Source organism: Euprymna scolopes, chromosome 19, assembly GCF_053919585.1.
Source record: "Euprymna scolopes isolate OS-2025 chromosome 19, ASM5391958v1, whole genome shotgun sequence".
Lineage (NCBI taxonomy): Eukaryota > Metazoa > Mollusca > Cephalopoda > Sepiida > Sepiolidae > Euprymna > Euprymna scolopes.
In genome coordinates this window covers 122,761,453-122,779,576 of record NC_136500.1, presented here as the reverse complement: position 1 = coordinate 122,779,576, position 18,124 = coordinate 122,761,453, and the positions used below count along the sequence as shown (strand labels likewise).

Genomic DNA, 18,124 nt, shown 5'->3' with positions numbered 1-18,124 from the left:
TCGATAAAATGGGAGGTCCTGCTCCGGACGTCAGTGTCAGCTGAAAAACGGTTCCAAACGTTAGTCCACGACAAGCTCTTGGGAGACAGTTTGCCTAGTGAGCTACTCTGGCAAATGAGAATTAGATGAAGACGTCCCCACTGACAGTGCCCTTATAAAACAGCCTTTCTTTTCAAGGCTGCCGGCAGAGTTGAAAGACATTTTAGCTCCAATGTTGGAAAAAAACTCTATCGAGGTTGTAGTGGCATCGGCAGATAAAGTTATGGACTTTACCAAGGATCCTACCACCGCAGCTATCCCCCAGACTTCGGCTGAAGTCTCTACGTTCTCAGCCAATGTTAGGGACACAAGTAAAGAAGCCACTTCCTTGGCTATACTTGACGCTCTCGAGCGGCTTACCAGAGAGGTGAGGAAGCTGAGTGTGGCCAGATCACAATCACCCAGGCGCCGCTACAAGAGCCATTCGCCATCCCCACATCACTGCCGTTACTCTAGCAAGCCAGGACTATGCTTTTATCATAGTTGTTTTGGCAAGGACGTACAGCGCTGTAAAATGCCCTATTCATATTTGAACCAGGGAAACGATCGTCTGGAGAACTGAGCATGCCACATTCTCCACGGACCTTCCATAACCGTGCCTATTTTATCACTGACTCCTTATCCCAAGTGCGTTGCTTGATTGATACAGGAGCAGCTTGCAGCATTTGGCCACTGAAACTCCTCACCGAGAAGCCGCCAGTTTCACCCATCATACTGCAAGCAGTAAATCACTCATCTATTCCCACCTACGGTCAAATTTCTTGTTTCCTTGACTTGGAATTATGTAGAGACTTTACGTAGTTTTTACGATAGCTGATTTGCCCTATCCCATTATAGGCGCTGACTTTCTGCATCACTTCAACCTATTAGTTGACATATGCAGACAACAGCTGATAGATGGTAATATGGAACTTTCCGTCACGAGTTCAAAATTTAACTTCACATCTATCGTCCCTGTATTTTTCATTGCTTCTGCCGATGATCCATATCATACATTATTAAACTCCTACCCGGAGTTAACTAACTTGAATTTTGTTGTGAGTGAACCACCTCACTCAACAGCTAACCATATTGAGACCACAGGTGCTCCTGTATTCTCACGACCTCGACGCCTCTCAGCTGACAAACTTAAAGCAGCGAAGGCAGAGTTCAACCATATGCTGTAACTGGGAATCATACGCCCCTCGTCTAGTCCATGGGCTTACTTTTTGCATATGGTCCTGAAACGAGATGGAGATTGGCGTCCGACTAGGGACTACCGACGATTGAATGCCACTGCGGTACCCGATCGTTACCCAATCCCACACATACAGGACTTCGCTTCTTCACTGCATGGTTCTAAGACCTTCTCCAAACTAGATTTGGTTAAGGTATACCATCAGATTTCAGTGAATCCAGTCGACATCCCGAAAACTGCTGTAACAACTCCATTTGGAGCGTTTAAATTTTTAATTATTCATTTTGGTTTGCGAAACGCAGCTAGTACCTTTCAACGCTTCATGGATGAGGTAGTGCGTGATTTAGACTTTGTCTATAACTACATAGACGACATTCTAGTGGCAAGTTCCTCACCTGAGGAACATGTCACTCACCTCCGCCTATTGTTCGAACAGTTTTAATAGTACCAGGTTAGAATTAACCCTGGTAAATGTGTTTTTGGTGCTTCAGAGTTAGTTTTCCTGTGCCACATCATCAGCCCAGAGGGTATATCTCCCTTACCTGAAAAGGTTAAGGCTCTACAAGACATTAAACCAACCACCCACTTCACTTCGCCAACTAAGGGATTTCCTCGGCCTGCTAAATTACTATGAGTGCTTCATTCCACACTGTGCGGATCTCTTGTCTCCTCTTTCTGACTTGTTACGTAACAGAAAGAAGAAAAATGAGCAGATTTCACTGAATGATATTCAACTAAAAGCCTTTAAAGAAGTGAAGGAGAAACTAGCAACACACACATTACTTGCACATCCTGTGCCTGATGCCCAGTTTTCACTGGTTGTGGATGCATCGGGCACAGCTGTAGGTGCAGTGTTGCAACAACAGCACCAACAACAACTACAACCCCTCGCATATTTTTCGAGGCAGCTAAAACCGGCAGAACAACATTACAGCACGTTTGGCTGCGAACTCCTGGCTATGTACCTTTCAGTAAAACACTTTCAGCATTCACTCAAGGGGCGACAATTTTTGATCTACACTGATCACCGTCCGCTTACATTCGCACTGCGTGCTAAGCCGGACATATATTCACCTCGCGAAACTTGTCACTTCAATTTTGTCTCGCAATTTATCAACGATATCCGACATATCTCTGGGGGACAGAACACTGCGGCAGACGCCTTATCCCGTCTCCCTATTAATCCTCTGTCCTCACCTTCGGATATCGATTTACAACAAATGGCCTTAGACCAGCAATGTCTGGACACGTTGGATCTGTCATCACCTGAATTCGCAACTTGCAAATTTGCGTATCTGCCCGTGCCTACTTCGGACACGCAGATCATATGTGGCACTTCCACAGATTCACCTAGACTGTTTGTTCCCATGACTCATCGTAAAGCTGTCTTTGACACACTACACAATCTGGCACATCCCAGATGCAAAACCACAGTGAAGCTGAGTACAGCTAGATTTTTCTGGCCTTATGAGGTGTGACATCACTGCCTGGACATGTTTCTGTGTTTCCTGTCAGAAGTCAAAGGTGCACAACCATATCCGTGCACCCCTGGGAACATTCAGCACCCCAAATCCTCGGTTCAGCCATGTTCACATAGATCTGGTTGGACCATGGCCAGTCAGCCAGGGATTTGCTTATCTCTTGACTTGCATAGACTGTTTCACACAGTGGCCTGAAGCTATTCCCCTAAAGGACATTTTGGCTGAATCTGTAGTGCGAGCCCTATATCAGGCTGAATATCACGCTATAGAGTCCCCACAACAGTTACCACAGACCGTGGAGCACAGTTTGAATCCCACCTGTTCCAGAAACTTTGCAGGATTTTAGGGATTAAACGTATTTGAACAACAAGCTATCACCCGGCTTCGAACGGGATGATAGAACGCTTCCATCGACAATTAAAAGCTGCCTTACGTTCTTACCCTGACCAACAGCGATGGAGCGAATACATACCTGTTGTCCTTCTTGGCTTGGCTATTCTCCAGCCGAACTTGTCTATGGAGTACCTCTATCGCTGCCAGGTCGGATGCTGATCCCGATAGAACTAGGATTGTCAGATCCAGCTCTGTTTATAAACAGACTGCAAGCTTACTTTAGTATGCTCCCACCCATGAAACCTAGGGAACAGACCATGAAATCTTCTGTCCTTAAAGACATTTCTTCCTGGACACACGTGTTTCTTAGAAAAAACTGTGTGAAAGCCCCTCTAACACCGCCTTATACTGGTCCTTATCGCGTGTTATCACGCACTTCTAAACTTTTCACCCTGGATATTAGGGGCAAAAAATAAACAGTATCTGTTGACAGAGCGAAAAGAACTTTTCTTGACTCAGAAACACAAAACACACATATCCCACCTACATTCACACAGCATACACCTGAAGTGAACACTGAAAATGACAACTATGTCACGACTACACGTAGTGGCCGATGTGTACATTGGCCCCAAAAATTATGCAAAACTTTGTATATTTAAACCCCTGTAAATTCGGTTTATTTAAAAAAAAAAAAAAGAAAAAAAAAAGAAATTTTAGCTGGAACTTTCTATTCTCATTACCCCTTTATATATTCTTTCTTCGACAACATAAACTTCCAGACATTACGTTGCCTTGTGTTTTGTATTTTTCTAAAGACTGCTACCTTTTTAGTTTTCTTCATCAGCTTTTCGCCTAAGCAGGGGGTGATGTAGCAGTTAACAAACTATTTACTGTAAGCGGATCAATGCCGTGTGCTAAAGTGATTCGGCCGCACTGACCAATCGGTTGGCAGGGCGCATTGATTTGAGCTATCCCCTTAAGGACTATTTTTTAGCCCTTTGGGACCTCAGCTGCAATCGCCAGAGAGACGCCAGCAAGCGACCTATACACCTCTTTCACTCACCTCTCCCACTGCTACTTGTTGACGACTGCAGTCTGCTGGCAGACGACACCTTCAAATAGACATTTACACTTTCTTTCTTTCTCTCCAGTTTGAGATATAATCTTGCCTTTTTTTAAATAAACCCTTTATTATTGTTTTGTTAAAAGCAATGTCGTTTGGCCTTGTGTTTATTTAAGTAATTATTAGGCTTTTTTTTTTTTTCTAAATTTCATAAAATGAAATAACTGATAAACGAAGAATGAATTTAAGTCATCTTAACACGGTGTAATCATTATTTTGTTTCTTATGTAAAAATGTCCGCTCAGTAGTTAAGTGTTGAAAGTTAAGCAGAATTGTTTTCGACAGTGCCATGAGGCGACTGAGACGAGTTATCGACCCCTGTTTTTTGAATGAGAAATCCCCTCTACTGGCCGTTCTGTGGACCTCAAATATAATCAAGTGTCTCCAAAAACGCAAAAATATATAATAACGAAATAAATAACACAAAAATATAGGAAAAGCGAAACATTTATTGTATAAAAAAATATAATTTTAATGTTTTAACATTTTTTATTTTAAATGAGTGATTTATAAGGGAAAATAAAATAAAATGAAACATTTTTAGATTGTTTTTTTTTTTTTTAGAATTATTTGATTTTGTAAAAATTATTTGTTGTTTTTTTCCCCTGTAAGATTGTATTAAATGTACCTATTTACTATGCCTCCCCACGGGACAGAGTTAGACACCAGGGTCGTTTTTTAACGTGGAAGCAACATATAATTATCTCTTGTTTTTTTTTTGTTTTTTTTGTTTTTTTTCACAATGAGAATGTATACAAATATATCAAAACATAATTTTAGCAAAATGTGACAAAATATAATTTTAAAAACATGAACCATTTATAGAGATTCAGGAATATATTTTTTTACACAAAGATTTTTTTTTCACAGTAAGATTGTATAAACATATATCAACATATAATTTTAATATAGAAGTTTTTATTTATTTATTTCTAAAATTTATAGAAATTTTTAATAATATTGTTTTTTTTTTTTTTTCAGTGAGTGATTTATCGATCCTTGTTCGACTGAATTCTATCGGCAGTTCTTGAAATTAAAATACATACATTCGCCTCATGGCACTGTCATGCAGAAGTGCCATAAATTAAATATTATTACGAATTACAATTGAAAAATATACATTTGTTTCTTTAAAATAAAATATATACGTTGTCTTTATCTTCATATTTTTTCTTTATTAAGAATTTGATTTTTTATATTCATATTTTTTTTATTAATGAATTAGACACAAATATATGTGGTGTTTATCTTCATATTTTCTATTTCTTACGAATTTTATTTTTTAATTTCATATTTTAAAATTTTTTTAATGAATTAGACCCACATATGCCTGGTTTTTATTTTCATATTTTTTTCATTTTTTAATCAATTGGACACACATATTCCTGGTTTTTATTTTCATATTTTGTATTTATTAAGAATTTGTTTTTTTTATTTTCATATATTTTTTAATGCATTAGACAACATATACCTGGTGTTTATCTTCATATTTTTTATTGATAAAAAATTTGATTAAATTTTTTTTTTTTTAATGAATTAGACACACATATACCTGATTTTTATTTTAATATTTTTTATTATAAACATGATTTTTTATTTTGATATTTTAAATATTTTTAATGAATTAGATTCACATATACCTGGTTTTCATCTTCATATTTTTTATTTATTAAGTATTTGATTTTTTATTTTCATATTTTTTAAATTTTTTAATGAATTATGCACACATATATCCGGTTTTGTTCTTTTTTATATATTAAGAATTTTATTTTTTATTTTTATATTTTTCTTTTTTTGATGAATTAGATTCACATATACCTGGTTTTAATCTTCATATTTTTTTATGTATTAATAATTTGATTTTTTATATAAATTAGACACACATATACCTGGTTTTTATCATCATATTTTTTTTATTTATTCCGAATTTGAGTTTTTATTTTCATATTTTTTTAATTATTTTTAATAAATTAGGCACACATATACCTGGTTTTGATCTTCATATTTTTTTTATTTATGAAGAATTCGATTTTTATATTCATATTTAAAAAAAAATGTTAATGAATTAAATACACAGAAAAGAAATCAATATAAGAAATCGTAAGAAGCTTTAAGTATTGACAAATATAATCTAAACTTGATAGGAAAACAATATGTGAAAAAATTAATTCCCAGAAAAGAATCAATGACCGCTCAGATTGAGAAGGGAGCAATGAATTTACCTTAGGTTGTGAAAGAATTGCCCCCTTCCGCAACGTAACCGTCTTGTAGTATCTTCGCCAGACAAAAGTGAAAAAGATTTACGTTCAATCGCTGGCAACTGAATCAACTTGTGGTGAAAGAAAGAGAAAAGAAAAAAGACAAGGGAATCTCCCCTCTTATATAACGGAAGGATCAGATGATTAGCTATCACGTGATCCGGAGCACTAAAAAAAACTTTCAAAGGGTGAATAACAACAATTCTTGGTTAGTATTCAAGGTAAGTGCTCGCCGATCCTTCTCTTCTCGAGCAATCATTAATCCTTTTTTTTTTCACAAGATCCCCAAGAAAGAGAAACAAAAGAAAATGCGTGGAAAAACAAAGGATGTAAAGCCATGCAATTACTTAATATAGTTAATGTATTAGTATTTTTAGTTTCATTTATTTATTTTTTTCGTGTTCCTAACTATTCTGGGAGAAGGTTAAGCCTACCTCGTCGTCGTCTCTTAGGTGCACAATCCGTACAATACCACTTCTGCCTTTCCGGAGGTGGAGAAACAATTCCCACACACCTGAAGTGACACCAGTCATCACATCCGTCACAACAGATCATATCCTGATCACCTTGCGGGGAACTGAATACACAACAAAGCCAAATCACCTCTTCTTCCTGGGAAAGAGTTGATTGAAGGGAAACTGCACCATCGACCGATGCAGGTATGGACTGAACCTGACTCTCGCTGTTTAAAGAGAACTCAAGTGGAAAGAGGTTCTTCAATGAGTGAATATGTGCTGCATTGCCCCCCTGCCTTACCTTTGCAGACCTTACTACACCATCCTCACCATAAAACATTTCCAGTATAATACCGAGAACCCAAAAGGGTCTCGGTTTAAGAGGACTGTTAACTAAAACCACATCTCTGACCTTAAGCCTGTTTTGGAAGGGCACCCTCGAATGGCCCAGGGGTTTCTCTCTGAGACTTAAGAGGTATTCATTATACCATAGTGCCCTGAACTTCTCCAGACACTGGTTTTGTACCTGCATGGTCCTGAGAAACTTCTCTCGACTTGGAGGGAGGTGGGAGGAAAAATCTTCATCATTTAAATTCCAAAGTAGTCCGAGATTCTTATTGGGCCTCAGAAACATGTTTGGAGTTACTGCCTCCAGCTCAGTCTCCGCGGATTCTCGATAAGTTAGAGGGCGGTTGTTAATTGCCCTTTGTATATCCGATATTATGGTTAGTAACGTGAAATAATCTATCTCACCTCTACCAACCACCTTATGCAGACAATTTTTAATTGTCTGAATACTTCTCTCCCAGACACCTCCTACTCAAGGCGAAAATAGAGGGATAGGACAGAATTTAATCAGACAAGAGCCAAACTTCTGTTGATAATCGTGGCTCAACATCAGCCTCTTAAATAACCGCCCACCTCCTATGAACGTCTTAGCATGGTCACAATAAATGGCTGTTGGAACCCTATGGAGGTTTGTAAAACGTACCAAAACCTGCAAAAAGGCCAAGACGCTCATGTCTGGTACCACCTCAACATGTACAGCCCTGATACTGAGACAGGTGAAGATGAGTAGATACATCTTCACCACCTTAGCCCCTTCCTTAACCCAAAGGTGGCCCGTAAAATCTACTACCGTGTGTTTGAAGTGAACCTCCAGTTTAACACCTGAAGCAGGCAAGCTGGCCACATTGGGAGGCAATACTTGTCTGGCAAGCTGGCCACATTGGGGGGGCAATACTTGTCTGGCAATACTTGCGGCACAGTGCACATGAAGCCAGGACTGTTTTCACTGCTTGTCTCCCCTTGTGCACCCATTAACCACACCGTCTTAACTCTGCCAGAGTGGATGCAACCCCCAAGTGTTGACACCTTGTATGTGCATCCATTATTATAAGCCAAGTTACTGGGTGATCCTTTGCTAACAAAACAGGGTGTTTAACTTCCGGGTCGAAATGGAGAGACCTCGCAATTCTGCCACCTGACCTGATAAGACCCTCACCATCAATGAACAGGTCAAGATCACGCACCAAACCCGGAACTGTCCTAGCTGAGGAATCCAGCAGGAATGCTAGTTCTTCAGCATATGTCTGGCGCTGCATCGTTTTCATCAGCAGAACAGCTGCAAGCCTTTCCGCATCAACTTCTACTCAACGCAGCTGATGGATGAGTCTGAGGACCAAGGAAGTCACTTGGTGAAAGAAGAAAATCTTTCGAGGGGAAGAACTGTAGGTGGTTCTTTTCCCTGTAGGATGGCATCATTTCAAGAAGAACGGGCCACTACTTGGCTGTGCTGGCTGAGGCATGGCAACTGTTGCGCAGCCCATGGACTGATCCCGCTACTAAATCAATCCGGACCAAAACACCAGAATTGAAGGCAAGCCTTGAACCTTTTCAAAGTTAACCCCTAGTGATCAAATCGGCAGGATTCTCAGTCGTTGAGACATAACGAAATGAGGGCTAGAAACCTAGTGTGGCTTCCAACTCGGCACTCATCTGTTGGTTGTCCTTCAGCCTATTCCGGGCAAAGAGGTTTCTGCTTACAATTGTTCTGGAAATCAGCCAAGAGAGGACTACTTGCGAATCTGTGGCTATATGAATCTCAGAAGGAGAGAACCCTCCAAAATTCCTCAACAAAGTAGGCAGGTACCGGAGAGCCAAAAACACTGCCATAAGTTCTAAGGTGGGTAGAGTTTTCTTTTTCAAGGGAGCCATCCTAGCTTTTGCAAATACCAGATTGGCGATTTTGCACTACATATGTTGCAAAGCCATATGCCTCTGGAGATGCATCACAGAAAAGAAAAAGTTTGCCAACTTCATTCTCGCTGAGTGCTCTTCTGGGGAAGGAGACAGTCTCCAGCTCAGAGAGATCAAGGGAAAGCTTCCTCCATAAGGACGAGTATTCCGGTGGGACTGTTGCATCCCATCCCAATCCCTTCTTCCAAAGTTCACTTAACAAAATACGGCCACGTAACGAAACTGGTAGGCACAATCATAACGGGTCGTAGACTCTAGCTGTCTCACTGAGGATCTGTCTTTTTGTAAAGGCACTAGAGTTGCACTCAACAGCTGCTATACGAAGAGTGTCTGAGAGAGGACAGTATCTATATCCGAGCACCTTCTCCCATTTATTGCCATGGTCACTCAGGGAACCATGCTCCTGCATTTTGTTTTGAATCGCCACATGGTTAGAATTATAGGACTACAGTTCGAATCCTCCCTGACGCAATCGTTCGTGGGTGAGAGTATATAACTGGCACAGTTCATCGGGATCATCAAGCAACATAACTAAATTATCCACGTAAAACCGATTCTCCATCATGGATCTACAATTATATATGGGAAACTGAGCTGCTTGGCATTTAAGGACATAATTTAATATAAATGGACTAGAGGCATACCCAAAAATAATGGTATTATATCTGCAGCAGTGTAGGCGACTTCCTTCTTTTAGGAAAAAACAGAACTTATTCCTGTCCGATTCAAGCTTCAGACGGATCATTCAGAAGGCCTTCTTGATATCTGCTAACACAACATGCTTATTAGCACGAAAGGTAAGTAACAAATCTAGTAGGTCACAAGTAAGATTCATTCCCTGGTAGGTAGCCTCGTTAAGGGAAGGAGAGTCACCAACTTTGAGACTGCAGTTGAACACTGGCCGAATCTTAGTGGTGGAGGTAGGGTCCGATTTCAGGACAGGCCTGTGCGGAATCCAGACAAACTCTCCAAACCATTGAGGAGGCACGAAAATCTCCTCTATAATTCCATCCCGTTCCTGCTGATGGAAAACCTTCAAATATTCATAATAAAGTTGCCTCTTCTCCAATCTCTGCACATGTTCCAATATTCGCAGAGCCACTGCATGGTTGGAAGGAACACAAGAGATCTTATCGTCCTCCCATGGCAACTGAACGTAATATTTGTTATTCTTGAATGAAATAGATTGTCGAAAGAGAGCAATCTTCTGTTCATCATAATTAGACAGTTCCTGTTCTTTAATACCCAGTGACTCCACACTGAACATCTTCTACAAACCCCTTTGTACATCACTTTCAGAGAAGAAATCACTTAGAGGGTCTTCATAGGTGCCCTGAGACTCCAGCACAAAACATAAGTGAGATGGGTTGACCTCAGCAGTCGACGCAAGTACAGCATCGAAGGTAAGGCATTCTGAGTTCTTGTCCACAGAATGGTCAGCATGTAAAAACTGCTTCACCTCACCAAAGGGAACGAGTCCTATTGGTGTCAAAAAGGCCTATCCAAGCAAACAAGGAACTAATTGAAGGCTCCCTAAATGTTGAATAACATCCAGCCCAATTATTCTATAAATTGGAATAAAATTTGTGCCTCTGTCAAATCTGGCGGCTAAGGGACATTTGAGGCGTTCAAATTCATCCAATATAAAATCCAGATTCTCAATGTGTACCGAAACATCAATGTTTTCGTGTACCAACACCGTCAGGGAAAATGGATAACAGGAAAAGGATTGAAAAAGGCATCCAAACGTTAAAAATTAACAGAGCAACAGGACTCGCGACAGACTACAGCAAAACAGGGATATCGTATTTTCTGTTTCAAAAGCACTGTAGATGTGAGGGGGAATTAAACATGAGTTGTGGGGATGGCCATTGGAAACTCATCCTGGCAGGATCCCATTTTACCAACGACGCAGAATTACGATATGCACCAGTGGAAGGTGAAGCCTTGACTCTGATCTATGGGTTGGAATCATGCCGCATGTTCATACTCGGATGCCCAGACTTGGTGATTACAGTGGATCACTTACCACTCGTAAAGATATTTTCAGACCGAGCCCTGGAGAATATAAAAAACCCACGCCTGTTAAACTTCAAGGAAAAGTCACTCATGTATAAATTCAAGATAAAACATCGACCGGGGAAACTCAACTTGGCCCCTGACTGTGCATCTCGGTACCCAGCGGGCACCCCACCAAGAGACCAGGACCAATCCATTGACACCGCAGTCAAAGCCACCCTAACATCGATGTACGAGAATGATACTACGTTAAGAGCCATCACATGGGGAAGGATTGTGGCTGCGGCAGCCACAGACGAAGAATGCAGGACTTTGAAAGAGCTGATTCAAAATGGCTTCCCTCAGTCACGTAACAATATCCCAACCGTAGTTCGAGTCTTCTGGCCTATGCGTGAGGAATTATATTGCCTTGAAGGAGTGATCATCAAGGGGAACAAAATCCTAATACCTCGACAACCCCGCGCAGAGGTATTGGAATCTCTTCATTCCACTCATCAGGGTGTGAACGGAATGCTGGCGAATGCGAGACAACGACTATTCTGGCTAGGGTTGGATGCTAACATCAGGCAAACAAGAGCCCAGTGCCGCACATGCAATGAAATCGCACCGTCTCAGCCCAGGGAACCCTTGATGTCCCCAGCAGACCCGGAATTTCCATTCCAACAAGTGGTGGTTGACTTCGTCCAGATGCAGGGTAGGCACTTTATGGTATACGCAGACAGGTATACGGGATGGGTTGAAGTGGCCCTAATGACGTCGGGAAGAGCCAAGACGGTGTGCGATACCTTGAGGACTTGGTTCTGTACCTACGGCGTACCGGAAGAGATTTTGTCGGATGGTGGACCACCATTTGAATCCCAGGAATACGACTCCTTTTTGAGGAATTGGGGCATACGAAAACGTACCTCATCAGCGCATTATGCCCAAGGCAACGGCCGCGTAGAGTTAGCCGTCAAAACCGCGAGACGTATACTGGCGGACAATATGGACAGTTATTGACGCCTGTGCCATGATCGGGCGGCCCGAGCACTACTGACCCATAGGAACACGCCTGTCCAAGATCTGGACATGTCCCCAGCCATGATGCTGTATGGTCGGGTCATTAAAGACCACCTTCCTGTCCTGCAGGACAAATACCAGGTTCGAAAACAGTGGACAGAAATAGGCAAACTAAGGGAAGTGGCAATGGCCAAAAGACACATGAGGAACGAGCAGTATTACAACCAACATTGTCGCCCACTCCGGGAACTCCAGCTAGGAGATTACGTCCAGATCCAGAACCAGGACGGGAACCACCCACGTCGATGGACAAAGACGGGGAGAATCGTGGAGACCCAGGGGTACCGACAGTACCGAGTCCGGGTCGATGGAAGCAATCGAGTGACATTGCGCAACCGTCGGTTTCTCTGCAGAATACACCCGATAGTGGATGGTCCTCATAACATAAGACAAGAAATCCCAAACCCACCTATAAATGTGGAGACCCCACAGGCACAACCTCCGGAGGAGGCAATGGAGGTGGAACAACATGCCGACACGGAATCCCCAAGCGAGCATGAGGAAGAAATGGAAGTGAAAGATACCACGGGAGGAGATACCCAAAAATACAGTCCTTCTTTTGTTAAGGGAACCGTCAAGTCGGAGGACGAGAGCCCCAAGGGGTTTGTCGCTGCAAATGCGGGGGAAATCGCACGAGTATTTCTCCACATAAAAGATGACCACAACAACTTGCTTTTGTGGTCACGAGGGGGAGGGGCATGTAGAGGCCAGAAAGGAGTTATCTCCCTTTCGCTCAGACTTTGCATCAGTGGAGTTATCCCCCTTATAAAAGGAGAGGAATCGCCATTAGTTGTTTACACTCATTCACGGCGACACGCTGTCGGATTGGAAAACCAGCTTACTTAACGCCAACTTTACACTCAATTTGAATCCAATCCTCTTCCTCAGAAGATTGAAGTTGGATTTTACTGACACATATGTCTACTTCAGTCAAATATTCCTCTACCGATTTCTGCAGTGCAGGGAATGATTTAACAGAGAGTTCATCCTCCAGATTGGCCATCTCCAGAATCGTTCGGATTTTAGTCCAAAGAAGAGAAATTCTCTTCCTTAAATCTGGTTGACAAACATCCATGTTAGTATGGGGTTTCTTTCGCCAATATGTGAAAAAATTAATTTCCAGAAAAGGATCGATGACCGCTCAGATTGAGAAGGGAGCAATGGACTTACCTTAGGTCGTGAAAGAATTTCCCCTTCCGCAATGTAACCATCTTGTAGTATCTTTGCCAGACAAAAGTGAAAAAGATTTACTTTCAATCGCCGGCAACCGAATCAACTTGTGGTGAAAGAAAGAGAAAAGAAAAATGACAAGGGAATGTCCCCTCTTATATAACGGAAGGATCAGATGATAAAGTATCACGTGATCCGGAGCACTAAAAAAAACTTTAAAACGGTGGCTAACAACAACAACAACAACAACAACAATTCTTGGTTAGTATTCAAGGTAAGTGCACGCCGATCCTTCTCTTCTCGAGCAATCATTAATCCTTTTATTTCACAATTGTTTACACGAGGAACGAAATAATGATAACACCGGGTTGAGATGACATAAATTCATTGTTCTGTAGCACTGAAAAAAAAAAAGAAAAAAAAAAAGAAAATCAACTGCTACAGTGTAGCAGTTGATTTTTTAAAAACAATTTCACGTTTAAATCCGGGTTTTCATCTTTAAATTTTGATTCTTTTATATTTTCACATATTTTTTTTATTCGTAAATAAGCAGGTCGATGCTATTTTCGGACAACAACTTTATTAATCCAAAATGATGGAGGTCTGAAATATACAATGACATTATGGTGAGATGAGTATGACATAATAATTCAACTATCTGTTGGATTAATTTAAGATGTGCTAATGGTTAGATTATGATGATGTGATGCACTATCCTCTATCCCCCCCCCCGAATCATTTGACAGTGTTCTGAATGACTGATTTAATGTTTGTTGCTGGTAAGGATTGTGGATAGGATGATGTTATTTGCAAAGCATATTAATAGATGATAGGTGTACTGCTTGTACATAAAATAAATAAACGGTTGTGAACCATCATTGGGTAGACTGCCCTCCGGTTCGGGGATTATTCTGTCCCATGTAATGTTCATAATCCCTGAGCCACTTTGGTTCTTGTCGTGGCCGATTGGAGCGTCTCGGAAGCTGGTCAAAGGAAAGTTGGTTTTGTCTTACTCCAGGTGTCACGTTCCTTCTCGGTGTGGTTGGTACCATGGGTGAAGGCGTTGGAGCCTGCGGTGTGAGAGGTGGCCTGGTAGATGTAGGCATTGGATGTTGACTGTCATCCACTACTGGTGGTGGTCTGACCTGTGGTGGCTGAGTGAAATGAGGTGGTCTACCCTGCTCGGCTGGTGTAATGCAGACAGGAGGTGAAGCTGGTGCAAGCCCATTGTTGTTTTGTAGTTTTGAGTTTGTGACAGTCTGAGATGGAACAGCTGGGGCTATTGGTATCCCACTCACTGGTGTAGGTGGCTTGGGATTTCCTCCTTTGAAGTGGTATCTCAAGTCATGGTCAATGGTATGTTTTTCAGGAGGGGAATACACCGGCATGTACTTTCGTAGACACTTCCTGTTGCAAAATGTCACTCTGCCTGATCCGTCCATGCGTACAACATACTGGTCATATTGGTGAACTTCAATGACAGTTCCAGTTTTGTCCCATTTTCTTGGATAAGGGCCAGTTTGGTTTTGGATCCTGACCTGGTCTCCCACTCTGAGGGGTGGTAGCCACTTTGTATGTTCTGTTAAGCGTTCGGCAATTTTCATGTGTCGGTTGCGTAACGCTTTCTCTCAGAGTAAGTGTGTCAGTGTCACTCCATGTCTCATGAGGTTTGTAGTGGCCAGGCAGGATCGGGTGAAGTCTCGGATCGCCCGCCCAAAGACGCCCATTGCTGGAGATAATTTTGTGTTTCTGTCAGGAGTGTTTCAATACTGCAACATGGCACGCTGAAAGGCACAGGTGTCTAATTCACCATTTGGTCCAGTGTTGTCTGCAATCATGCATTTCACGGTCTTCACTCCAACCTCTGCTCTACAGTTGCTATGTGGAAAGGCTACAGATGAGAGTCTATGATGCACACCCCAGGTCTTCAGGAAATCTCTGGTTGTTGAAGCTGTAAACTCTGGGCCGCCATCTGAAGATAACTCATCTGCTATTCCAAATGTGACGAATGTGTGTCGTAAGCAGTCGATGAGGCCAGAGGCACCATTGTGTGCCCTTTCAATGATGGACCAGTTTGAGTATCTATCAACAATCACCAGGTAATTACCGCCTTTGTAGTGGAAGAAGTCCGCACATATGCACTGAAATGGATACAAGGGGTAGACGGGTGGCATTGGTGGTGCACTTGGTTGAGATGGAGCATTTCGGTTGCAATGATTGCAAGAGTTTCCGAGTTTGGTGATGTCATTGCTTATACCAGGCCAAAACACAGAGGTTTCTGCTCTTGACATCATGGATGAAATGCCTTGATGTACAGAGTGCAACGCTGTAAGCACATCTTTTCTCAGTAACGGTGGAACCACTATCCTGTCTTTGTATATAATGACACCATTGACGGTTGAAAGGTGGTTGCGGAATTGATGGTATTCTCTCAAGGAGGGCGGTAGATCATTTGGGATGTCTGACATTCCACTTTCAATTTGTTGTACTAGCTTGAACATGTCCTCGTTGCTGGCTGTTGCAGTTCTAATCTTGTCCCAGGAGATGCACTGCAATGATGTGACTGAAGACAAAGCGGATGAATAAAATATGGCTTCACCACATGGAGGGGCAGTGTCTGGCTCTCCAGTCATGACACCCGAAGCTTTGTGCTGCAGTGTTGGGATGGTTTGTGGCGCCTCACTCCGGCTGTAGCCATCAACAGAGGCTATGTCATCAATGAGAACCATACTGTCAGGCCTTCCAACTGGGTGGCGAGATACGGTGTCGGCAGCACGGTGTTTGGCACCAGGCACGTGTAGCACCGTGAACTTGTACCTTAGGGTCTTTCCTTCAGGTTACGAAGTCTTGAATTGGGAATGTCCTCCAGTGATCTGTCCCCAAGGAGCTTGATCAGGGGCTTGTGGTCTACTGCGATGATCAACTTGTCACATCCCAGAACAAAGTATCTTGCTTTTTCCAAGGCGTCAGCAACTGCAAGGGCTTCACCTTCGACGGGTGCATACCTGGATTCTGTGGGGCTGGTGAACCTGCTGCCAACAAGGGTTATCTTCCACCCATCTCGGCAACAGAAGGGCACAGTTTTAATGCATGTGCAATGTTTCTGGAACAGCCAGAATCCAATGCCATTCTTCGACCAATCTGTAGCTAGGCAAGTTGGTTTGTTTTTGTTGAATATCTGGACACCATGTCCAATTTCACTGATGATGACTGCTTTTGACTCCTGAAAGAGGCATTCCAGTGTGTCGTCCCAGTTGAGTGGGGTTCCAGGTTTCAACAGTTGTCTGAATGCTTGCATCCTGTCAGTCATGCTGAAGGCGTATGATACCTGGTTTACAAGACCAAACTATGATCTCATGTCCGTGATGTTCTTCGGTGAAGGAAAGTCTAAGATTGCTTCAAGATAGCGACTACATGGTCGCCCGCTGTCTGGGGTAATTTCAAAGCCAGCAAACTCTACAGTGTCTTGAGCAAAGATGAATTTCTCCGGGTTTAAGATGATACCATTCTTTTCACAAGTTTCCAGCCAGTTACAGGATTGAAGGAAACTGTTCTGTATACTGTTTAACCAAAGAAGGGTGTCGTCAATACACTTTGTTTTGTCAGGGATGTCGGCAACAATTTCATCGAAGCGACGGGTATAGCCATCCCCAGAGGCTATGTATCCTTGAGGTGCAGTTTTGTATCTGTACCTGTGTGATGAAGATGGTGAGATGTTTGTCCTCTTCTCTAATGGGTACACTGTGATATCCGTTCCAGGCATCAAAGACAGTCTTTTTAGTGTTGCGTGGGACAGAGCGAGCCTGATGAAATGGGGACTGCGTGTGGTGGGTCTCCCTCACTGCATGAGCATTGAGTGCTTGGAAGTCTACGGTTCGATGCGGAGTGCCATTCTTCTTTGCGCAGACCACCATGCGATGGCACCAAGTGACCGGTTCTCCAACTGGGACGGGCTCGATGACGCCAAGTTGAACATCCTGATCTAGGCCTGCTTTCACTTGATCCTGCCAATGTAGTGGTACTGGGACAGGTGTGTGATGTGCGACAGGTGTAGCTTGGGGGTCGACCATGAGCCGCATCGGTGGGCCTACCATGTGAGGAAGTGGTTGATGTTGACATGTATTGAAGGTACTAGATTTGTACCTGTCTAATAGGTACTGTCGAAGTTTCTCTCGGTTAGCTTCAGTTGCAGGAAATGGCAGAGCCGACGGTGGAGGGGGTGGTGATTCACATTTGGGGCATTTACACTTGTCACTCTCCTTGCATGAGGTAGACATAGTGTCTTGAGGAGATGTTGATTGTAGCTGGATTTGTGGTGCTGGGTTGTTATTATCTTCCTGTGGACATGGGGGAACCACACATTGGCTGATAGTGTTCATTGCTGCTTGACTGTTGCTCTGTGATTCACTGATGGTTGGGAAGTTATATGTAATCATGCTAAGTGCTGCACATGCTTCTCTGCTTAGAAAGATTTTGTCTGATTTGTCAGTCACGTACACAACTTGGGGCATTTCATAGGTTTCCCCTCTGGTTCCTTTGCCGGAGATGTGGAGAATGGCTGCTCCAAGAATTCTTATGCCGACATTGTTAGCAGCATGCATCTTCATTGTCACGGGAATTAAGTGTTTCTCTGAGATACCGAGTCGATGAAGCACTTTGATACTGGCTAGGCAACTTTGGCAGCCTGTGTCAGCCATAGCAGTGATAGTAGTTGTCTTTGGCTTTGGTGTGATCTTTGGGTTTATGCC

General features: G+C 42.5%; 1 protein-coding gene across 1 annotated transcript; it reads right to left on the bottom strand.

Moving 5' to 3' along the window:
- Nucleotides 1–9,873: 9,873 nt before the first annotated feature.
- LOC145240326 (uncharacterized) lies at nt 9,874–10,395 on the bottom strand. Its single transcript, XM_080103907.1, has one exon. The coding sequence runs from the start codon at nt 10,393–10,395 to the stop codon at nt 9,874–9,876; it is 522 nt and encodes a 173-aa protein (XP_079960033.1).
- Between the last annotated feature and the right edge of the window lie 7,729 nt (nt 10,396–18,124).